The sequence below is a fragment of the Artibeus jamaicensis genome, unplaced genomic scaffold (assembly GCF_021234435.1).
Source record: "Artibeus jamaicensis isolate MK-2021 breed Jamaican fruit bat unplaced genomic scaffold, CSHL_Jam_final contig_519, whole genome shotgun sequence".
NCBI classification, from domain to species: domain Eukaryota; kingdom Metazoa; phylum Chordata; class Mammalia; order Chiroptera; family Phyllostomidae; genus Artibeus; species Artibeus jamaicensis.
Genome location: NW_026521871.1, coordinates 54,517,466 through 54,541,519, shown reverse-complemented (window position 1 = coordinate 54,541,519; position 24,054 = coordinate 54,517,466). Strand labels below are relative to the sequence as shown.

Below are 24,054 nucleotides of genomic sequence, written 5' to 3'. Positions count from 1 at the left end.
GTGTGCCAGCAACAGCTACTTTCTGCTGTTAAACTGCATACAAATTTCTCTCCTCCTTAATACCACCAGGGAGAGCCCAGTCACCTGAGAAATAGTTAATCTGCCTCCCATCCTCTCTTCTCCTGTCCTTTTCTCTTGCCACTTTAGTAATAATCTGCTTTTAGGAAAACACCAATAACCCCTATTTTTCAATTACCATATTCTTGCAAAGCTTTAAAGGCAAGAAAAAAAGGGGTGGGAGGCTATAGACTAAAAGATGTATGATGATGATGTAGAATTGTACCCCTGAAACCTAGATAATTTTATTAACCCATGTCACCCCAATAAATTACAAATAAATAGGAAAAAAAGAGATTTCTGAGGCACATCAACCAAATACAATAAATGTGTCTGGATCCTGAACTTTAAGAAAACAATCAGGGAAATTTACACATTGACTCGCTACATAATGGCATTTTTAAAAAAGGCTAAGTGTGTTAATGATATTGTAGTTATAATAGAGTCTTATCTTTTATACGTACATAAGTTTTAATGGATTAAATAATCCGTGCTTTGCTTTAAAACAACACAAGATGAGCTGGGGTAGCCAAGCAGGAATACGGACAGACTGGCCCCAGGTTGCTAATTGTTGAAGCTAGGTGACAGGGACATTGGAATTCATTTATCCATGATCTTTTTTACATGTTTGAAATTTCCCACAATAAAAATTTAATAAATAGATAAGTACCTTGTGTTACCTGACAGCTCCCAAAGTTCTTACCTACAGCCCAGACCCCTCTCCTGAACTGCACACTCCTATATTCTATTGCTGACCTGACACTGCTACTTGGAAGACTAACATGCACCTCAAACTTAAGATCATATCCAAGATAATCATCTTTCCCCCAAAACATTCTCCACCTATAGCCTTCCTGTTCCAGTTAATAGCAATTCCATCTTTCCAGTTGCTCAGGCCAAAACCTGAGTCCTCTTGGACTTCCTTTTCTCAAATGTAATCTGCCAGTAGTATTTACTGGCAACTCCTTTAAAACATGTCCAGAATCAGACCGCTCATTCCTTCCATTGCAGGGTTGCCAGATAAAATACAGGATGCCCAATTAAATTGAATTTCCCATATATTTCATGGGACACATGTACAAACATATGTTTACCTGAAATTCATATTTAACTGGGTGTCCTATATTTTTATTTGCAAAAATCTGACAACCTTTCTTCTCTCCTCAGATACTGTATCAGCATAAGCTACCCCCCTCCTTCCGGTGTTCTCTCAACAATTTATTCAGAATCATCATACCTCAACAATTACTATCTCTCTCTCTCTCTCTCTCACATTTTCTGCAGCGTATCCTAATACACTATATACTTATATATATATATATAAAACTTATCTGTCTCAGATAAGAGACAGGCCTCCTAAAATGTAATGTTGAACTCTTCAAGAATAGGAATTTTTGTATGTTGTGTTCACTGCTATATCCCCAGAATCTAGAAATTGTGTCTAGCATATAATATGCCAGAAAATATTTACTGTTAAATGAGAAAAAATACTTGGAAATTCAATTTAGACAATGGAGAAAAACTTTCTAGAGAGCCACGAATTTAAAAATACATGATTTGTTTTCAATTATTACATTTCGGGTACGTAAAGACTTAGTACACATTTTAACAAAGATGAATTGAATTTAATATAGGATAGGTGGCTCATGTTTACTTATTTCTTTGATAACCCAAGATTTTTTTCCTTATTCTTACTAGCAGAAATCCTTCTAGAAGCTAGATTTAGGATACAGGCAATTTTATATACATCACCGCAAGACCACTGCTTAAGGCCATTATTTATCTAGATGGCAAGCCCTGTTGTCTTCCACCTCTGTTTACGCGGATGGGAAACGAGTTGTTTGCCTACAGCACGTGACCTGGGGTTTCGAATACTGCTCTCCCTGTTCCACGGTTCCCCTTGACCGGGTCTAAGGACCCCACAGAGCTTCATGTGCTCGGCCCCGTGTCCATCTGTCCTCTGCATTTTACCTGTCTTCATGCTACCTGTACAGGTTTTAAATGCTCAGATGGCAGAAACCCCATCTGTTTCCAGCCCTCCTTTACAGCACGAGGAATGACGAGGCAGTTGTCTAAGCTGGAGCGCCAGTCATACTACGGTCAATGGAAACTGAGCTTGAGCGCACTCATTCCAAGTTTCCCAGGGCAAGGCTCCCTCTCCCTCGCCCGCACCCCCCCCCCCCATTAAAGGAGGCGCATAAGTGGAGGAGTGCCCCTCCGCTCCCTCACTGGGTCGCAACAGTTTCCCCCTCAGATTTGGGGGCGCCCCGGGCCTCCCTCGACTTGTCTCTGGTCTCTCCAGGAGGGAAGACCCCGCCCCTGGGCCCCCAGTCTAAATCGTTCTGCCGCCGGCCTTTGCAGAGGCCTCCAAGAGATTTTCCGGAAAGGAAACCAACGACAAACGACAAAACCCAGCAGGGTTCCCTGGCTTCCTGTGTACCCGGGACTCGTGTGGGTAGTCTCCTCGGAGCACCCGCGCCGGCGTCCGTCACAGGGAAAGAAAGGGCGGCTAGGGGCTGCAAGGCGTGGCCCCGGGAAACAACTCAAGGTCCCCCGGAGTCCCGAACCTACTGGCAAAGACCCCTCGGCACTGACACCGCCCCCCACCCGTCCCAGCGTGCCTGTCCAAACCCTCCTGCCACCACCTCTGAGAGCCGCACACAGGTCTGGACCTGAGGTAGCCCTGATTTGGCTTCAAAAATTAGTTGGTCCAGAAAGCCGACTGAGCATGCGCGGCCCCGCCCCCAGGGCCCGCTCTAACCAATGGATATTACACCCCGCCCCCGCCGTGGCATGTGACTAACAGTTTTAACGGTTCTAACGGTTAAGTATTGGCCGGGTGTGCTGGCCAGCTTTGCGCACATGCTCACTCACACCCAGTGCATATACGCCTCCTGAGATGTCCCCTCACACCCTGCTGCCCACGCACACCCCGCCGCCATCCCCCGCCGACGCAGACCCGCTTGGGGGACATCACACGCACACCTGGCTGAATGTGGGGTGGCCTGGGCGCCGGGGTCAGGGCCCGGCTGGGGCCTGGGTGGTGGTGGCCTTCAACGCCATGAAAACCGGATGGATCAGCAACGAAGGCGGTGGGTAGGAACATTGTGCTGAGGCCCCGACACTCGTCGGACCCTCATCGGCTGGAGGCCTAGATGAGGCAAAAGCCGTAGAGGAGCCAGGGGTCTTGGGCGCGGACGACCGCCAGCAGAGTGCGGTGCGGTGGAAGCCACCTGCGCCGCCGGGAAGAGGAGGAGGGCACCGGCCCCTCCGGCGCTGCTGGCGGAACGTGGGGAAGGAGGAGTGAGAATCACCCGCGGTGCCAACAGGAACCGTCTCGGTTCATCCGCTGCGTTCGTAAACCACGTAGGGCCTTGGTCGGCGCGTCTGTATCATTGCGGAACCGGTACACTCTGTGTCTTTCCACAGCTTGACTTTTTGACTCACCATTTTAAAGATTGATCTCTGTGGATTCAAGTATCTGTAGCCCATTCATAGTATCTCCGGTATTTCGCTGTCACTGTCGACCATTTTCCCCACGGCCCTGTCGCTAACCCCCCTGTCGCTAACCCCCCCAGGCTGCTCACAGTTTGCCCCTATCCCGCTGCTGCAGGGGTCGTTCTCGTCCCTGTGTGAGGGCACTTCCAGGGTGATGACATTGTCACGGGCGAGGCGGGAGTTAGGGTTAGGCACTTTCTGGCTAGCACAACGAGTGACACCAGCAGGGTCTGAGTGTTTCCTGTGGTTGAATTTTTCATTGGCACTTTTTTTTTTTTTTTAATTTTTAGAGAGAGGGGCAGGGAGGGAGAAAGAGGAAGAGAAACATCAAGGTGTGGTTGCCTCTCCTGCGCCCCCTACTGGGGATCCGGCCCACAACACAGGCACATGCCCTGACTGGGAATTGAACCAGCGACTGTCTGGTTCACAGGCCAGTGCTCAATCCACTGAGCCACACGAACCAGGGCTATTGGCTGTTGGCACCTCTTTAGTTGCTGACTGATGGCTTCTTTTGGTTAGTGAAAGGGATGAACAGTTCACATCCCAGTGTTACCAATGAAAGAGAGAGGGAGAGAGAGAGAGAGGGAATGAGAATTACTTGTCCAAGGATAGCTTGGAATAGAACCACAATGTAAATAAATATTTTCATGTTCCTTCTTTTGCTCCTCTGTTATGCTCGCCTCCCTGCAGGTCCTTGTCACATTCACCTGCCGTGATTAGGGATGTTCCCAGTCACCACAAACTCCTGAGAAGTGGACAGACAGAGCCTTATTCTGAAACACTAATTTTATTCTAAGAGCCACCAACCCCTTTAACGTTTCTTCTGGCTCCATGGAGTGCTTTCTAAATTTATATCCCTGGCATTTTGGTTGGGCAGTTTTAAAAATGCAGGATTCACCTCTAAATGTCCTTTAATATTTCACTGACTATGAATTCCTCGGACTCCACAGTGGAGCCTTATGTGTTTCTATATATAAGGACACTCTCAGGCTGTTAATGTGGAGGGGCAGATTTCTCTCTGGGGGGAAGTGAAACAGCAGGAAGCCCAAATGGGTAGCAGGCTAGGTGCTGCCTCAACACTTACCAGCATTGTGCAGTCACAACGTCCCTTTGTCACTAAGCAACAAGAAGTTTGCCTCCTGCAATTTTCAGACAGCCTCAGAGAGACAAGAGGAAAGTTTACCTCTTTGGTTCCTTTCCCCGGAAAGATGAAGAGTGCTTTAGTAGGCTCCTGGGTAAGAGCGTATTTGATAGTTAATCCTGGTCCCTGGCCCTGGAGTAATACGTGAAATTTGAATGCATCATGAAAATGAAGTGAGGAGGGTTTCATCTAGCATCCAGGCTAGTGGAGGACACTGAACTACCCACTCCACATCTGCCACCCTGGGGTTACCCCTGGAGTCTACTTAGTCTTCCCAACACCATGCTCCCTTTCAGAGGTCCTGGTCTCATGCTAACCTGCTGACCTAAATACTGTTGAACTAAACTGAATAGAAAGTAAGGGGTGTTACTTTACTTTCTACAGCAGACAGTAGAAGGATGGTCAGTGGGATGAAAACATGTTGGGCTTCCCAGTCGTGTTTAAGATCCCACTGTGGCAGCCAGAAACTGGCTGGGGACAGGTTCTTGCTGCTCAGGGCTGGGATCATGGAGGACCAGACAGACCATCCTCTCCAGGGAGCACTCAGGATGAAGAGAATGAGCCACTGTAGTTCCTTGGCCAGACATTGTTATTCACAGGGTGTCTGCCTAATGACATCAGTACAGGAGAGCTCCTTCTTAGTCTCTGCAATGCTTGTTTCTGTTGTCTGCCAGTCCCAATCTCTGAAATTCTCTCCAGAAGCCACCCATTGTTGAAGTACTTCTTTCAGAGAGTTCATGCCTTAGGGGCTCCAGGGTGCCCTTCTTGCCCCAGGATAGCAGAGTGTGTGTCAAACAGGTGTTCATTCCTGACTTGACAATGGATGCAGAAGATGGATCCATTCAATCCTTGCTCTCCGGGGACCTTTGATCTATTCGTTTGGAGGGGGGCAGACAATGAAGGGAACTTTCTCTCAGATCTCCCAGGGAAGGACTATGCCACTAGACAGTGACCCTGTTCTCAAAACTGCTCAATTCTAGGAGTCATCCCTTCTCAGAAGCTGTCTTGCCCCTTCCCTTCCTCAGAAGAGAATCCATAGTCCTAACCCAGTCTAGGCCCTGTCCCTCCCTGACCTCACCGCACTTCCCTCCAGCTTGTTCACAATCCTTTAGTAACAAGGTCTCTTCTTTTGTTTTTCCAAGCTCTCCCTCTCTTTCTTTCTTTATCTCCCTCCTTTGAAATTTTGCACTTAGAGTTCCCAGCATATTGAAGGCCCTTCCACTACTACTCACATAGCTGATTCCTTTCCATGTTCAGGCTCTCACCCCCATGGTCATGAGGAGCTGTTCCTGTTCCTTGTCACTCATGATCTATTCATCAGGCTATTTCTTCCATGACCCTAATCACTGTGTTTCACCCCCACAGAAGGAAGGTTCACAGGGGCCAAGACTCTTCTGTCCTTTCACTGCTGTCTTCTCACCCCATATTGGGATTTTAAGAGAGAGAAGGAAAAAAGGGAAGGAAGGAAGGAAGGAAGGAAGGAAGGAAGGAAGGAAGGAAGGAAGGAAGGAAGGAAGGAAGGAAGGAAGGAAGGAAGGGAAGGAAGGAAGGAAGGAAGGAAGGAAGGAAGGAAGGAAGGAAGGAAGGAAGGGGAAAGGAAAGGAAAGGAAAGGAAAGGAAAGGAAAGGAAAGGGAAGGAAAGGAAAGGAAAGGAAAGGAAAGGGAAGGGAAGGAAGGAGAAAGAAAGGGAAGGGAAGGGAAAGGAAAGGAAGGGCCTATATACACACAGCCCTCCCGGGTGAGCCAGCACAGATGGTCAACTGTTCTAATGATGAATAGGAGACACCTCTGTGCAGTCCCCTCCCCAGGGGACTACCCCCACCTCAGATTCTTTCTGTTTTATCAGAAACTCCCAGGAGAGGCTTCTAGCCTCTGAGGTCTAGCCACTGAGGTCTATGACTTGGGGTTGGGGTTTTGGTAGGATTCAGGCTCATGCCTACCTTATTATAGCACAACAGTGGCTTCTATGGACACTACAGAGGCCAGTTCAAGAGTGAAAGTGCTCGAGAATACCGCATTGCAGCCAAGCCCCAGCCTCCAGCAGTGTTCCTGAAGCGATGTCAGGTACAAGGCAGCCCTGGGAGCAGCTGGGTGGCTGGGCCAGTTTCTGCTTCTCTCTGCCCCAAGAGCATCATCCTCAGCCCTACCACACACAGCTGGACTGACACATGGAGCCAGCCTATCCCCAGGATGGGCAGGAGGCCTGGCCCTTCTTCCCCTGCAATGTCGGGTCTTTCTCTTACAGACGGGGTGAAGAGGAACCAATGACAGGATGGACTGTCTTGCCCAGTCATCCTTCTAGATGGAGGGAGGGTCAGGTCCCAGGTTGGGTGAGCAGCCATGGGGAGACAGACAGCCTCCAGAACCCAGGAAATAAGCCTTGAGTGTTGCCAAAAACTGCCCTTAAGCTCAGACTCCTCGATTCAGTGAAAACCCATGGTCTAGCCCTCAGTCAGCCTCATCGTCCAGAGGCACTAGAGTGAGTGGGGGGGGAGGCTCCTCTGGTCAAGGAAGCAGTATGGAAAGTGGTTGGGTGCCCACCCACATACCTAGCCAAGGGGACTGAAGGGTGATGGCAGAAATGGCCTAGAGTGCTGGAAAAGACTTCCCCAGAATGGAGGAGGATGCAGGTCCCAGGCCCTTGACTGCCTCCAGGCCTGGAGACTAGGAGGAGGCACTGAGCATCAGTCAGGGGCCAAACAGGAAAAGCCCACTCGAAAAAGAACTCAGGAGGGTGGACATACAAAGGGTGGGTGTGGGGGCTGCAGGGGAAGGTAGCCCCAAGCAGCCAATACAACGGGGCCCAAAGGAACAAGGGGAAGGAAGGCATGGCGTCTAGAAACCAGAAGAACAAAGTGGTGTGGAGAGGGCCACCCTGACACGAGTGGCGATCTTGGGTGGAGAGACACAGCCAGGTGGAAACTGGCCTGAGAGGGAACCAGGAAAAGAAACTCCTCTTACCTCCTTCTCTTCCCAGGACTTGCCAGTGGCCGGAGGGAAGGCAGCCTGGGGAGAAGTGTGGCCTTCTAGGCAAGAGCAGGGTGGACCCAGAACATGCTCTGCCCACTGCAGCTTCTTGTTTCCCAGCTTTTAGCCAGATCCTACTCAATCTGCCATCTGATTCTCTAGGAACTGCTTTCCCAGGCCAAGAGCAGGGCCCTGGAGGCTACCATCCTGTGGAACCTGCACTTCCTCAGCACTCCCAGTTGAAAGGGCTGCCTGGCACTGCGTCCTGAGCAAGGGCCATCTTCCCTGTGAGAGTGATGGGCCTTAGTGCAGGGACAGAGGCAACCTGGAGACTTCCTACTGGGTTTTGGTAGTAGCCCTCAGTGGCAGTTCTCTCCCCAGACCAAAACGTCCTCTCCACCTGTCCCCCAGGGACAGAGTAGGGGACATGTTTTGGTTGAGGTGAAGACCTGCCACCTACAGCCTTTACTAGCATTATCAGCGGTCCCAAACAGCATGGTCTGTGTGCATTGGGCTCAGGTGGTACAAATGCCAAGTCTCCTAGCTCCTCCTAGGTCTGAAGCTGTTTTAATTAGTGAGACTGCTCAGGGGAGGTGCACATTTTATTTTCTAATTAGCTGAGAGGTACCAGGCTTCCGCAGGCTGTCTGCAGCCATTGTGGTTAAAAACCTTTCCAAGTCATGGCATCCATTTTTCTTTCTTTTCAACTTGGCACGTAAAGATTTTATCCATGTCATTCAGGTGCAAAAAAGAAATTCTGTTTTTCTTCTAAACCAGACTTATTTATTTCTAGCCTTCACCTGCTTGACTCTTAGGAAGTGAAATCCTGGTCCTATTTGTTCTTAAGGTCACACAAGAGGACCATGGTTGTAGGCAGGTCCTTCATTGGTGATGCCATGATTGCTGTGTCCCTGTCCCTGCCACCACCATGCCTCAGTCAGCCACAGAGTTTGCTCTCTCGGCACCTGACGACTCCACAGGGGCCCTTAGCCCCCCCATATGCAAACATGGCCCCTCTCAGAAGGGGCCCTCCTCCAGTGCCTCTTCAGCTGGAACCCTGCCTGAACCCTACCTGCTCAGAGACCATGGGCTTCACCCCTTTGGGGGGATAAGGAGCCCTGGGTGGCTTAGAAACAAAGATGTAGGTGAAATTCTCCTGAGAATTTCAGGACACTCAGAGCTGCCTAGGTGGAGAGGAAATGACTGCACTTCTTACCAGGCCCCCGCAGCTGGGAGGACACAGCTCCAGTCAGTGGGAGTCAGTGGGGCCTGCTGCCAACTGCGAGGGCAGTGAGCTCCAGAGTCAGAGGGGCCTCCCACAACGAAGGTATCCACGTCCTAGGGCTGTGTGTAATTCTGCAGCTGAGCATAGAGATGGGGGAGAATTTGGGGTCCACTGGAACTTGCCCCAGACCCCCAGGTTCTTTCTAATATACATATATTTTTAATTCTCACCCAAGGACATGTTTATTAATTTTAGAGAGAGAAGACGGGATGGGGAAAGAGAGAGAGATAGATAGATGAGAGAGAGAGAGAGAGAGAGAGAGAGAGAAACGTCAATGTGAGAGAGAAGCATTGACTGATTGCCTGCTATACACACCCCACAGGGCATCAAACCACAGCCTACATATGTGCCCTGATCAGGAATCGAACCCATAACCTTTTGGTGTATGGGATGATCTCCAACCAACTGAGCCACCCAGCCAGGGCCCCAGGGTTTTGGGTTTTTTAAAAAATTTATACTGAGATGATTGAAGATTCATAAATAGTTGTTAGAAATGATAGAGATTCCTTCTATACTTTGCTCAGTTTTCCCCCAAAATACTGTGATAGTGGTAATACCGTGCAAAGCTGTAGTATAATATCACAACCAGGACATTGACATTGATGCAATTCACCTATCTCACTCGGATGTCCCCAGTTTTACTTGTACTTATTTGTGTGTGTATATTAAGAACTGTAAATTTTTATCACTGGTGTAGCCTTGCGTGTCTGCCACTGCAGTCAAGTTCTCTCCTGAGAATCCCTGGTGCTGCTCTTTCAGGACCACATCCACCTGCCTTCCTCTCCTCCACCCTGCCCTGTCCCTAACCCCTGGCGACCATCACTCCCTCTGTTTCTAAAATGCTGTCACTTCCAAATGTTGTATAAATGGAATGACAGGACGTGCAACCTTCGGGAATTGGCTTTTCTTGCTCAGCATATTTTCTGAGAGATGTATCTGAGTTGTCATGTGTATCAGTGGTTCATTCCTTTTCATTACTGAGTAGTAGCCTGTGGTAGGTATATTCCCATTTGTTTAACCATTCACCTGTTAAAAACTCTCTGGGCTGATTCCAGAGATTTTTGGATCTCACAAATAAAGCTGCTATGACCCTTTGTGTGCAGGCTTTGGGGTGAATGTAAGTTTTCATTTCTTTGGAATAAGTGCCCAGGAAAGCCATTGCATGTGTAGTTTTTAAAACAAATTGCCAAACTGTTTCCCAGAGTAGCTGTGCCTGTCACATTCCCAGCAGCAGTGTATGAGGGATTCAGTTCCTCTGCATCCTCACCACATTTATTATTGTCTCTACTTTTTATTTTAGCCATCGTGTTGTGATATTGTAATGATTTTAATGGTTATTTCTCTAATGTTTAATGATGGCGAACATTTTTTATGTGTTATTTGCCATTTGCATATCCTCTTTGGTGAAATGTCTATGTCATTAGCCAATTTTCTAATCGGATAGTTTGTTATTTTACTGTTGTGAGACTTTATGCATTCCTGATACTAGTCCTTCATTGAGTATGCGGTTTGCAAATATTTTCTTTCAGTTTGTAACTTGTCTTTTCAGCCTCTTCACATGGACTTTCACAAAGCAAGTTTCTTTTTTCTTTTTAATTTTGATGAAGCCCAATCTATCAATCTTTAAATGGGTCTCTTTTTTTATGCATCAAGTTTAAGAATATTGCCTAGCTTTAGATTATGAAGATTTTCCCTTTTTTTTTTTTCCTAAAAGGGCCTGGGTTGTTTTGTTTTGTTTTGTTTTTTAATCCTCGCCTGAGGACATATTTATTAACTTGAGAGAGAGAGAAACATTGATGTGAGAGAGGAATATCTACCAGCTGCTTCCCACATGCTCCCCAAATGGAGATGGAGCCCACAACCTAGGTGTGCATCCTGAGGGTCAAACCCACAACCTTTTTGATGTACAGAACAATGCTCCCTCCCACCAACCAAAGCCACCCAGCCAGGACTCCCTGGGTTTTTATTTCTATTCTCGGTGGTGGCATCTTGCTTCATGAGGAATGAAAGGTAAAGCTCCTTCATGGATCTTTCTTTCCATCTGAAGAACTTCGCTGGCTGTCTAAGGCAGGAGGTCCCGATAGGAGAGCGTGTTAAAGACACATACCTCGGGCTGCACCCTGAAGATTCTGGTTCAGCGATCGGGGTGAAGCTAGCCCCTGCCTTTTACTTAGGAACCTGCTGTCAGCCATTGCACATACCCTGACCCAGCCAAGACTGAACTCACCAGATCAGGCACTTCATTCAGCCAAGCACTGTTCTCAGAGGCGGAGTGATGGATGTGAGCAAGACAGACAATAACATCAGACAGCATGCAACATCATCATATGTAGTCATAGAGGCTGTTAGAAGGTGAAAATGCAGAGTTGGGGTGATGAGACCATTGGTGCAGTAATGAGGGGAGGCCTCCCAAGAGGAAAGGGAGGAGGAGTCCTAGGGCCAGGTGGGAGAAAAATCTCTGCAGAAAGAACAGGCACAAAGGCCGGAGGTGAGAGTAGCTGGTTTGCTTGAGGAGCAGCAAGGTACTGGTGAGGCTGGAGGTGATAAAGGGGTCAACACTGTGTGGGTCTCATGGACCACAATGATGACCTTGGCTTTTACAAACATGAGGAACTGCTATGGATCTTTGGCAAACAAAGGGATGTGAATTGACTCACATATTAAAACAATGATCCTACTTCTGCCAAGATAGAGGCATAGGTGGAGACGCCGTACTTTCTCACACAACAAAGTTTAGAGACAACAAAATATCAGCAACAGAAAACACAGCCAAAACACAGAAAATTGAACTTTTTGGAAGTCTGACAACAACGAATTCTTTAGCCTGACCGGTAAGAGGGGCTAAGCCAGCAGCTGGTGGAGTGGGGTTGCACAGGAAAACTTGGTCAGGTGGACTCAGGCGCACAGATCCTAGGCGTGGGGTTGCAACGGGCAGACCCAGTGAATGACTCAGTGAGCGACAGGCAGAGCTAGCGAGGGTGCAGGGCGGCAGGTTGACTATGGTCACACATTTGTGCGCAGATAGACTGGTGAAGGAGTGAGCAGTGAGATGGGACCAGTGGCGGGAAGCAGCAGAGGGGGCCGCTATTTCCCCGCTCTGACCCCGCCCCCACAGACAGCGACATAACCCAGCGAACTGGGCGGCCCTGCCCTGGTGAAACATCTAAGGCTCCACTCCTCATACTTAATGGGTGCGAATAGACCAAAAATGGCTCAAGAAGATCTCAAAGCCCCAGAGCCCATAACTCTGAGTGACGAAGAAATAGCAAAACTTTCAGATGCACAGTTCAAAACACTGGTGATCAGGTTGCTCACAGAACTGGTTGATTTTAGCCACAAATTAGAGGAACATATGAAGGCTAAACTAATGGAAATGAAGGGAAACACACAGGAAACCAATAGTAATGGAAAGGAAACTGGGACTCAAATCAAAGGAGCAGACCAGAAGGAAGAAAAAAAATGACCAAACAGAAAAGGATGAAGAAACAAGAATTCAAAAAAAGGAGGAGAGGCTTAGGAACCTCCAGGACATCTTTAAACGCTTCAACATCCGAATTATAGGGGTACCAGAAAGGGGAAAGGAACAGCCACCAGTGGAAAACTTATTTGAACAAATAATAAAGGAGAATTTCCCCAATCTGGCAAAGGAAATAGACTTCCAGGAAATCCAGGAAGCTCAGAGTCCCAAAGAAGTTGGACCCAAGAAGGAACACACCAAGGCACATCATAATTACATTAGCAAGGATTAAAATGAAGGAGAGAATCCTAGAAGCAGCAAGAGATAAGGGGACAGTCACCTACAAAGGAGTTCCCATCAGACTGTCAGCTGATTTCTCAGAAGAGACCTTACAGACAAGAAGGGGCTGGAAAGAGGTATTCCAAGTCATGAAAACCAAAGACCTACAACCAAGATTGCTCTACCCAGCAAAACTTTCATTTAGAATGGAAGGACCAATAAAGTGCTTCTCAGATAAGATCAAATTCAAGGAGTTCATCATCACCAAGCCCTTATCATATGAAATGTTAAAGGGACTTACCTAAGAAAAAGAAGATAAAAAACATGAACAGTGAAAGGACAGCAAACTCACAGTTATTAACAACCACACCTAAAACAAAAGCAGACTGAAAGGACAGCTAGATCAGGAGCAGAACCATAGAAATGAAGATCTCATGGAGGGTTAGCAACAGGGGAGTGGGAGGAGGAGAAGTGGGGAGAAGGTACAGAAAATAAGCAGCATAAACGGTAGGTAGAAAATAGATAGGGGGGCAAGAATAGTAGGGGAGATATGGAATCTAAAGAACTTGAGACACAAGGTCATAAACTAAAGGGGGGAATGGTGGGGGCGGGGGTGTGCAGGGTGGAGGGGAATGAAGGGGAGAACAACTGTAATGGCATAATCAATAAAATCAAATAAAATTAAAAAAAGACAAAAAATAAAATAAAATAATGATCCTGCCTGCTAAAACAGTGATAGACTTGGAGGAGCAAGCTTAGAAGCAGGGACATCAGATAGGAAGCTCTTGCAATAATTCAGGCAAGAGAAGAAAGCAGGTGGCTTGAAACAGGAAATGCTGGGCCATGCTGAGGAGCAGTCCAGCCCTGGGTTCATACTGAAGGATGTACTGATAGGATTTCCTGGCACATTGGATTAAGGAGTGAAAGAAGGAAAAATCAAGGAGTCTCTGAGGTGTTGGGCAGAAATAGCTGCCGTGACCTGAGTTGGGGGAGGCTGCAGGTGGAGTGGGTTTAGAGAATGATCCAGAGCTCGTTCATGTGTTCGAAGTGCCTGTTATACATTTGCAGTTGGCTACTGAGTCTGGAGTTCAGGAGAGAACTTGAGCTAGAGGGATAACTTCCAGTTTGCAAGTGGTATTTAGGGTCAAGAGCTTGGGTTGCTGATGAGGGACTGGGTGTGGACAGAGGGGGAGTGGGTGTGGACAGAGGGGAGGAGAGAATTGAAGCCTCATTCTGCCTGGGGGGATGTAGGGAGAAAGGTGCAAATCTGGGACCATTCCCCTCCTGATGGCAGGATACATTTTCTTTTTTTAACTTTTTAATCATTGCCTGAGGATATATGTTTATTGATTTTTAGATAGAGATGAAGGGGGAGAGAAAGAGAAACTATCAGTTGCTCCCATATGCGCCCTAAGCAGGGATTGAACCTGCAACCTAGGTGTATGCCCTAACCACCAGGGATCATACCTGCAGTCTTTTGGTGCACAGGATGATGCTCCAACCAGATGAGTCACCTGGCCAGGGCAACAGTCAGGCACCAGATGCCTGGAAGATGCCTCCAGGCACCTTTTAAAGATACCTCCGCCCCTTCCTCAATTGGTGGCCCCAGAGGCTTCTGCTTTGGGAGTAAGTGCCAGGATGAGGTGTCCCAGAAGTGAGATGTTGCTTTAGTCAGTATCTGCCCCTGCAGGGTGTTGGTAGTTTAGCAGTTTAGGGGTGGTGGCTCCTGGCATCTTTCATCCATATGGGCCCTGAGGTGAGCATCACTTTCTCCCATGACAGTCTCTCACTCTTTTCAAGGAGCCAGCACAGCAACACTTCTTCTCCAAGCATGACAACCGCACTTCCTTTGACAGTGTAAGTATGCAGGGAAAGGAGCATGGGCAGGCCCCCAGCCTAGGCCAAAGTTGCAGGGGTGGGGGGTGGGGATGAGACAGTGCAGGGAGGGAGGGCTCTTTATACAGACAGAAGAGTGTCTGTCTCCCTGACAACCTCTCCCCTCTGGGATACAGCCCATTACCCAAAGGAGGTACCTCTGCTTTGGTTTCCTCAGCCAGATTGCCTGACAATATGCAAATATCCCAGGGGTCCCTGGTTTTCTGAGGGCCCCACTTTGAAATGGAGGCAGGCCAAAAAGGCTGGGGTACAGGCCAGGGAGGCCAGGCATCACCAGGCAGGCTTGGGTTTAGGGGGTGCTCAAGCAATGCCTGCGGCCTGGACTGTGGGCCAAGAGCCCATACCGTTGAAAAGGGCCCCTTCTGCCTGCTGCAGGGAATCGGAAGGCGGAAAGACCTGAATCGCCTGTGGCAGCAACACACCTTCCTGCGCTGGGCACCCTGTGAGCTGGAGTTCTGCCAGCAGCGGCCCCTTGAATCCTCCTACCAGGCCAACTTCCGGTCTGACCCAGGACTCCGTGACCTCCCCCAGCGCCTTGTGCATTTTGTGCAGCTCAAGCCTCCCCATGCCAGCACCACCTACCAGCAGAACTTCTGCCAGCCATCCCCTGGTGACTCTTGTGGCAGCAACAACGTGGGACCCCAGGCCCCCATCACTAACACACTGCCTAAACTCCCAGAGATCCCTAGACCCACACTGCTGCAGCATTACCTCCATGCTGGGGTCTCCGAGTGCCTAAACTGGTCCAGAGCATTAAATGAGAATGGCTGACATCAGGGCCTGTCTGTGCTTGCAGCCCCAGAGGGCCTGGAGGCTGAGAGCAGTAAGATACTGCCAGGCCCAATGCCTGGCTCCCATGTGCCTGTGCTCATGATACCTGTGTGCCAGGCAGGCAAGGTGTGGCCCTGGGAGCCCTGCCATGGGGTGAAAAGGGGTATGCCCTGCAGGAGTCTAAGGGTCCAGATGGGTCACCATGGCCACAGCAGATGGGTTCTGGGATCCCAAATCCATTTTTGCAACAAACCCAGTGCATTCAGTGTGACTACAGGGAGAGCAGTCAGTGGCCCTAACAGTGGGCAGCGAAGTCTGGAAGAGGAGGCAAGGGCTAGCAGCTTTGCTTTCTCTGGGAGGCTGCTGCCTCTAGGCATCTGGTGCATGGCCACACAGTCTTGTGAAAGAGACACCCCCACAAGACCCCTCCACATGGAGGTGAGCAGAGGCTTTGCAGAGATGCTGAGTGACACACACCTAGAGGACATCCTCACCCTGTGGCATTTGTTGTAGTTTTCTGATTTCTCAGATTTCTGATTTCTCTGATTTCTGGTCATCCTGTGAGTGCCCTCTAACTAGGACAGTGGGGGACAGCAGTCATCCTATGTCGCCGAAAAAGAAACTGAGGCTTAAGAGGGTCTAAGACACCAGATACTTTGGGGCCAGAGGCCAGATCTAAAAGGCTCTGCTGGATCCTTATCCTTAGAGAACTGAGGCCCCCAAAGAAAGGCCAGGGGCGGCAGGGGTGACACAGGATTCCACACCAGGGGCCACACCCCAGATTTGAGCAGCATTTTTACTTCCATGTCTGAACTGCCTGGGTCCTCACAACAGCCCTGTGAGGTAGGTTGGGCAGGAAGGTTTCAGAGATCCCCATTTACAGCTGAGGATGTTGAGGCACAGAAAGGTGAAATGACTGGCCTAAGGTCACAGCTGGCAGTGTAAAGGGCCTAAAGCCAACACTCCTTTGGCCCTCTGGAGGTCCCCACACCCACTTTTCCATTCCCTCTGCGTCACCTGCCCTCTCTGAACTCTCCTGGGTGTACAGGGGCCTTCAAAGCAGGCTGGCAGCTAGGATGTTTCAGGAACAGTCACTGGGGTGTGCTTGGTCAACTCCACGTAGGCACTGACCCTGCAGGGCATGAGGCCAGCTCTCACCCCCCACCCATCTTCCCATTGGACAGAGGGCTCAGGAGGTTCCAGAGCAAGGGGGGAGCTAGGCATGGTCCATGAATGAACGAGAGTAAGCTGGTGTACACATATGAGTGTGTCCTACACTAAAGGTGAAATCTCCCCACGTTACCAAGTCTCGGAGGCAGTGTCTCAAGTGCCCACACCTGTGCATCCCTTCCCCCACAGGGCCCAGTGCGCTTCCTCAGGAGCACAAGAAGCCAGACATCTGCCTCTGTACTGAGCTGCTTCAGTGGACAAGGTCCCATCAGGCATTCAGACCCCATCACGCAGACACAGGGCCTCCACAGCTTGGCTGGGACCCTGTGCCACACCCCCGATGACAAACAGCTGGGGCCCAGCCTGAAGACTAGAACAGGAGCAACGGGCTGTGGGCATGGCAGGCAGTGCCTCCCAGCGCCGCCGTGCCAGGCTGAAGCCCTCCACAGAGCCCAGAGGACATGGCTGGTTTCCTGCAGGAAGGAGACAGAGGTTGTAGCACACAGGCTTCGGGGGCACCAGCCCTTTTGCTTCCTAAGCCCAGAGTTGTAGCCCGGCAGGCGTCACGCCAGGGTAGACCATTACGGCCTTGCTACTCATTGCCCCATTCATCATTCATTTGTTCATGTATCCATTCCTAGTTCTGTTTGTCCATTCATTCAGTGATCATTTGTCCTGTTTCTGTCTCCTAGGGCCCTGCTGGCTCAAATCCCTGAGTCAGGTGCTAAGGACACCCCCAGATGTGGCCCATGTAGACCACGCCCTGCTTGCTTCACAGAATGGGAAAGAGAAGCTCACAAAGCCCCAGAGCACCTAGAGCAGGGTAGGAGGTGGTGCTCATGCTGGAGGCCAGTCCTTTCTGTCTTGGGCTCCCCTCCCGCCCCAGCCCTGAAGACTCACCAAGGCCCCCAACAGCCACGATGTGGCCCCCAAGGGAGCCAACCACAAAGTCAGCCCTCTTATCCCTCATGCGCAGGCCACGGGGCAGCTTGGTCCAGGACCCTGCAGGAGAGGGAAGATCAGGTCTGGCTCTTGACATTGAGCCTCTCCATCCCATGGAGAGCTGAAGAACAGCCCAGGACAGCCACTGCTCACCATGCTCCAGGTCGAACGTCTCCACAGTGTTGACAAAGTGTGGGCGGGAGTAGAAATTGTGAGGCCCAGGCTGCTGCAAGCCACCCAAGCTAAAGAAGCTGCCTTCGGCCATGGCGCAGCCAGCAAATGCCCGGCGGCTGGGGAGGCTTGGGTGCCGGGTCCAAGTATGAGCCTCCAGATCAAAGGCCTCAAAAGCGGTCACTGGGAGCTTGCCTTGGCGGCCCCCTGCCAATGGAATTGAGGCACCTGGGAAGAAGCCTGGGGCACCTGGCAGCCTCCTCCTCCACCAGGTTGCTGAGCCTTCATCTTTGCCTACTCCAGCCACCCATACCTAGCTGTGTGCACAACACCAGAACGTGGATCACCCACCCCTCAGATTCTCAGGCACTGGGGTTTTATTTTCCAGTTTCCACAGTGCCACCAAAGGTCTGAGCCTTGGAGCAAGCCAGGCTCACCTGCAACAAAGCTTCTCTTGTCCCGCCCTCCCAAACTAAGCCTGATCCTATCACAGGGATAGGTGCTTCTGGACTTCGAGTCCCTTTGCCACATCCCCTAGGCCCTTACCCAGGACATAGATCTTGTTCCCGTGCAGGAAAGTGGAGGCCCCGTAGCAAGGTGTGGGCATAGAAGGTAGTGAAAGCCAGCAGTCTCGGCGGGGCTCGTACACTCGAACCTGGGCCTGGGGGGCTGTGTCAGAGCCCATTCCCCCCAGAGCATACACCATACCATCTGCATAGAAAGGAGTGGTTCAGACAGTACCTTGGCCTCTCTGGGCACTGCACCCTGATAGCTGCCCTTGCCAGGTGTGGGGGTAGTGGGGGACCGACCTGTTTTTGGTACCCTCCCTACAAGTAGCAGAAACCCTCCTGCCTGCCTGGAGTGGGGGCAGGGAGAATTAGGATTCCTCCCCTGGCCAGGACCCCTCCAAGTGAAGAGCAGGCAGCAGCAGATCTAATTATAATCTGTCTCGTCTCCCTGGAGACGCTATGGCAACCAAGTCTGGCATCCGAGCAGAACCAGACCTGGTCGGACCGGAGGCCATTAGATGGGAGGTCTCCTGGAGAAAGGGGGGTTGGAGGTTAGTTTAAGCCAGGGGTACCTTTACCCCTGGGGACCTACTCCCCATGGGGACCTAGGTCCCTATGTGGGGACCTACTCAATATGGAGCTCCAACTGGGGAGGGGCTCTAGGGATCAGCTGCGTGGCTGTGAGAGGGGCTTGGGCCTGCCTTCTCAGATACGGGCATTGATCACAAGCCTTCTGTCCCTGAGCCTTGGCGGCACCTCTGCAGCCCACCTTTGCACTAGAGTAGGTTCTTGCCCCATTATACCCTCAGGGTCAGCTGGGGGGCTTGTCAGGAAGCCTTAAGAGACAGGCCAGGCAGCTGGGAGGTTCCCATTGGGAACTTTCCATGGCAACTGTTCGTAAGCCAGGTTGGCCTTTGTCCACTTCAGGCTTTCTGATGTGTGTCGGGGGGAAAATCTAAGCACCTGTTGGGCTCTAAACCAAGGTCCTGCTCCCCTCTGTCCCCCCAAACTATAACAACCAAGAGAGTCCCTGGGCCACCCCTCCTTGTCTCTGAGATGAGAGGAATGGATGGGCCAGGGAAGTAGTGGGTCCTCCCTCCATGCTAGGGGCCAGCCTAAGCTCTGCCTCCCACCTTGCAGCTGGACAAGGCAGTGAAGGCTTCTGCTAGCCCAGCTCAGAGCTAGGGAAGGGAGGGTACAGGAGGCAAAGCCATGTCCAAGGCATCCAAGCAAAATTTACAGCTTTTGTTCAATCTCTGAGGGTAAGGGACCAAGTGAGAGAAGAATGAAGGGTGTTGGGACACCTGCGGGCCCTTCCTCCGGAGGCCACTCACCTCTCTCCACAGTCGCAATGCCCATGGCTGCCTGAGGGAGGGTGGCGCGACGCTCCCAGCGGCCCTCATCAGCCAGGAAGGCCTCCACGGCAGCGACAGGGCTCTGGCCCTCATCCACACCCCCCACCACTAGCACCTGCTTGCCCAGCACCACGGCAGCGGCGCCGGCCCGGGCAGTGGGCAGGGGTGCCAGTGTCAACCAGGTATGTGAGGCCATGTCCAGCGTCTCAGCAGTGTCCAGGGGCAGTCCAGCCCGGCCGCAGCCCCCCAACACTAGCAGGTGTCCATCCTGGTATGCCACTGTACCATACACCCGGCAGGTGGGCATGGGTGGGAGCACCTGCCAAGCAAAGGCCCGGCTACCTCCCGTGGCCATGGTGTTCACCTCCAGGGGCAGGCCATGCTATTTGCTCAGGCTACAGGCCTCCCTGATGAAAGCCTCATCCCGACTCTACCAGGGGCACAGGGCGCGTCTGAGCAGTCCAGGGAACTTGCCTTCGCCTGAAGGAGAGAGGGAAAACAGAGGGTCAGGACCCCTGATGGGCGCTCAGGTAGAGATAAGCAGCCTGTAGCTGAGGGCAGGGCTGGCTCCAGATCACTGGTGGGAAAGGCAGGAGCCAGATCACTGGCCAGCACACCTCTGTGGAGGCCCTTCTGGAGTGGGAAGGAGGGAGACCTCCAGACTCCCAGACAACCCCCCTTCCCACGTCCTGCCATCACCTAAGGGCTGCCTGGTCCTACCTAGGTCCGGATAGGAGGTAAGCTGACTAGGAAAGGGCTCTCCACCTCCCTCCCATCTTTCCTTCCCCTCAACTGTTCTCACCCTGGTGCTCTGCATGAGTGGAGTCCTACTGTACCCTCCTGGTACTGGCTTCCACTGTGTCATCAATGTCTCCCACCCAATTACCAGGGACCAGACTCCAGTGCACATTTACAACCCCCTTGGGAGCCACTGGTTGCTCTAGTCCCACCAGCAAAAGGCCAAAATCAGGGCGTTCGGGACTGGGGGTGGGGGGGCTGGATGGCAGGGACCCACATTTTCCCTTTAGGTCTACCCTTGAAGAAGTTTGCCCACGCCAGGTCCACACAGGCCAAACTCTTTGATGTCTATAATAGGTGAAGAGGATTATTTGGGGAACCCATGAGCCCCGCACTATAGAGTCCCAGAGTCCAGGGATTTTCCAGCAGGAATGGGCAGCTGGACTTCTTGGTCCCCTCAATGCAAATCCCCAAGTTCCCTAGCCCATTCTTTCCCGTGGGGGGGCCACACTCCTGGGACCCCTGGCGGGAGGACTTCCCAGCCCCAAACTTCCATCCATCTCTCAAGAGGGCAGGGGGCGGGTCCAGACAAGTGAGCTTGGGGTTTTACTCCCGGCGCCCCAAACTTCCCCTGAGCGCGGTTCCTGCGGGACTCACCGGCCGGGGCGCGTGGGCTGCTGTTCCGGGAGCCGCTGGTGCGGGCTCTGGCTGGGGCTGAGCCCGGGCGCTGGCAGGGATCCGGCTTGGCTCTGGCGCGGGGCGGGGCTGGACGGGGTCCGCCCCTCTTCCCCCCTCCCAACTCGGGAAAACCTCCCCCCTAACAATCGCTTTAACTCTGCACCTGCCATGGCTGGAGCACCGTGCGCCGACCCATGGTCACATGCCAACGGCTGAACAGAGAGATGGACACGTGGACACTGGGCCTTCCCAGGACTGAGGGTCCGACCTTGGGCTGGGCCGGAGAGAAATGAAACAGCAGTGAGCAGCACACACGTATATGGTGGGGGGCCATTCTGAGCCAGACCCAGCTTGGGAGCATCCGATGACAGGGGCCGGGTGGGTTGAACCAACAGATCCCGGGGCTTTGAGTGCCGGTGCCCACCCACTGCCACTGAACTTGGAGGAGCCCAAGCACAGATTCGAGGCGGCGCCCCCTGGAGGCCACTTGGGGCGTGGCCTAGGCCTCTGGTGGGTTGGCATTGGAATCTCCCAGCCTCAGGCACAGAGCAGGGCACAGAATAGAGGTGCATGGTAGAGACAGAGGCTAGCCGGGGTTGGAGCAGCAGACAGTGCTGTCCTCAGTACCGGCAGGCCTGTCCACAGGCCTGAGTGGGGGAGAACATTTGGGTTGTGGGGGTCAGTGTAGCTCTGAGCAGGGTATAAGCTTGAGTCAGAAGCCAAGGGACCTTCCAGTCAGGCCACTCTGGCCTTATTCTGTAGAGACTCAGACCTGGGCTATTCTGAGACCCAAGTCATTTTGTGACTGTCCATCTTCAGGGTCCTGGCCCTGCCTCTAGCCACCCCTGGGGTCAAGCAAGAGCAAGTTGGTGTGACAAAGGACTACCTACCTCGGACCCAGACCCTGGCCCATCTTCTAAGCATTCGAGAGTATTAGCTAAGACTGGGAACCAGCAGTCCATTCTTACAGGTCAATGGTTACTTGTAAGAAGTGGTCCTGTGGTTGTGTGTACTTGCTACTATCCTGTCCCTCTTTCGTGGACACTGTCTGTCTCACTTTCCCTAGAAGCATAGCTGGAGACAAAGTTGCAAGTGTATACAGTTAATGTGGGAGGTAAGGCCAGGAAGCACCAGCAGAGAGAAGTGGCAAGGAGAGGGGAGACAGACAATAAAGGGTGTATCGTTAAGCAAGTTACCACTGCAAGCAACTGGGACCAAATCCTTCTGGGGACTCTGGAAGCCAGTGCAGAGCATGGGCCTCACATTATCCACCCCCCACTCCCAGCAAGGGTTGCTGAGTTCCTCATTCGCCCATCTCCATCAGTCATGGAGTGACAGCTACTTGGGGGCATTAATTACCTGGTCTTCCTGACTTCTGGCCTGCCCAGAGCATGGGTAGAGCCTTGTCCATGACCAGAAAAAGTCTTCAGCCACTTTCAGGGGCTGGCAGTTGGAGTTGGAGAACCTTCCTGAAAATGGTGGTGCCAAGGTCAGTTACAGATCCTGGCTGGAAGGCTTCCACTCTCCCACTCTGCCCCTTTAGATACCTCCCAACACACCCCAAGTCCCTCCACACTCTTCTTCCTCTCCTCCAAACTCTTGAAGCCATCTATTTTAATGGGTTCCACTGCCCTGATAGCTGCACCAAAGTTGCCCTTGCCACAGTCACCATGGAACACCATCTAGCTAAAACCTAGGGGGTCTTTGTCTCAACTGAAATGTTGCTGGCATCTTTCAAGTTTCAACCCTGTGACTTTGACTTCCTTCTGCTTTGACACAGCAGCCTCTGAGTTTTAATAGGCCCTGCTTCCTATTAACTCCCCAGGAAGTGGCTCCTCAAGATCTGGCCCTGGTTTTTCTCCTTGGCATACAGACTCCCTCTGGGAGTGGTCCCTCACTCACAACTATGGCTCCACCAGATTCCTCTGCCCAGATGGATAGGGGTCCAGGGTCCATCACTCAGTGCTATAAAAGATGCCAAATGGTGAACAAGGGTTGGATTTGGGGATGGCCCTATTGTCTCTCCCAAACTCATTCCTTCTGATCCCAGTTACACCTATAGGGTCATATCTGCCAAAGTGAAGTTCAAGTCAGACTTTGCCGTGATGAATGCTTCCAGAGAGTTCCATCTGGGATATATCCGGGCACCAAGAGGCAGAATGATTAGCCTCCTCTTAGAGCTAAGTACCTCATGACCCTTACCTCTAAACTTTATTATCCTCTCTGGTTCTAATGTCTAGAAGGAACACCATCTCAGGATGGACTTACTCCACCCCTGCCCAGTCCTTCATTTTACACTGACCTCTGGGCTGGACATCACCAGGGAGTGGTGCCTTTTCTAGGACACAACTAGGACTCTGCTATATCTGGAGGATGGGCTCTGACCCTTTAAGAAAATGGCTTCTGTTCATAAAATCTGGACACCACCTGAACACTGGGGGGCCAACACTGCTGGCTTTTGAGAAGCTGTGGAACATAACTAGGGCAGAAGGTGAAGCTGGATTGGTCCTAAGAGTAAACAACTAATCCTCAACCATTGGTGGGGTAGAGACAGGTCTCACCCACAGTTGAGGACTAGGAACATTATGATGGTACTTCTTGAATGCACCCCCTGAGATCTTGGCCCTTAGGACCCCACCCTTCTCTCCTCTCTACCAGGACAAAGGGCTAGAAGCACTGACCCCAAATGAGCAGGAGAGTTTGCATTTCCTGTTGGACACCTTGGCTACACTTTAGGCACTGAAGACCCCACCATTAGTGCTGAAGCCTTGTGAAGCTCGGGAGCACCAGGTGAGGCCTAGGGTAGAGTATTTCTCTTTAGGGTGTCAAGACCCCTCTGTATGGGCAGGGAAATGTATAGCAGCCTTAGGATCCTGGAATAAGATGGAGAGAAAGGAGCGCTATTAACCAGTCCCCAAATGAAGCATCCATCACCCTCTTGAGCACACTGGCATACTGGGACTCTCAGATTGTATGTGCCCAGCTTTGGGTTTGTGTGTAGCACAAATGTGCACACCAGCCTTTCATGACACTCGCGGTGGGTTCCATTCTCAGGAAGAGAGGAGAGTCTACTGCCCACAGAGGAGGTACCAGCGCTACAAAACGAAGAGGCTCCCCTGCAACACTCCCAGGCTTAGGGC

General features: G+C 51.4%; 2 protein-coding genes across 2 annotated transcripts; one reads left to right on the top strand and one right to left on the bottom strand.

The window, feature by feature from the left end:
• Positions 1–4,763: 4,763 nt before the first annotated feature.
• CUNH3orf84 (chromosome unknown C3orf84 homolog) lies at positions 4,764–15,351 on the top strand. Its single transcript, XM_037128530.2, has 4 exons — positions 4,764–4,790; positions 6,647–6,760; positions 14,485–14,541; positions 14,935–15,351. Exons 1-4 carry the CDS (start codon positions 4,764–4,766, stop codon positions 15,349–15,351), a joined length of 615 nt encoding a protein of 204 aa, XP_036984425.1.
• A 778-nt stretch (positions 15,352–16,129) lies between these two features.
• KLHDC8B (kelch domain containing 8B) lies at positions 16,130–21,137 on the bottom strand. Its single transcript, XM_037128525.2, has 6 exons — positions 20,894–21,137; positions 19,478–19,978; positions 18,181–18,345; positions 17,617–17,841; positions 17,422–17,523; positions 16,130–16,994 (listed from the first exon to the last, which is right to left on the bottom strand). The coding sequence occupies exons 2-6, from the start codon at positions 19,851–19,853 to the stop codon at positions 16,798–16,800; spliced, it is 1,065 nt and encodes a 354-aa protein (XP_036984420.2). The 5' UTR covers positions 19,854–19,978; positions 20,894–21,137; the 3' UTR covers positions 16,130–16,797.
• Positions 21,138–24,054: the final 2,917 nt, after the last annotated feature.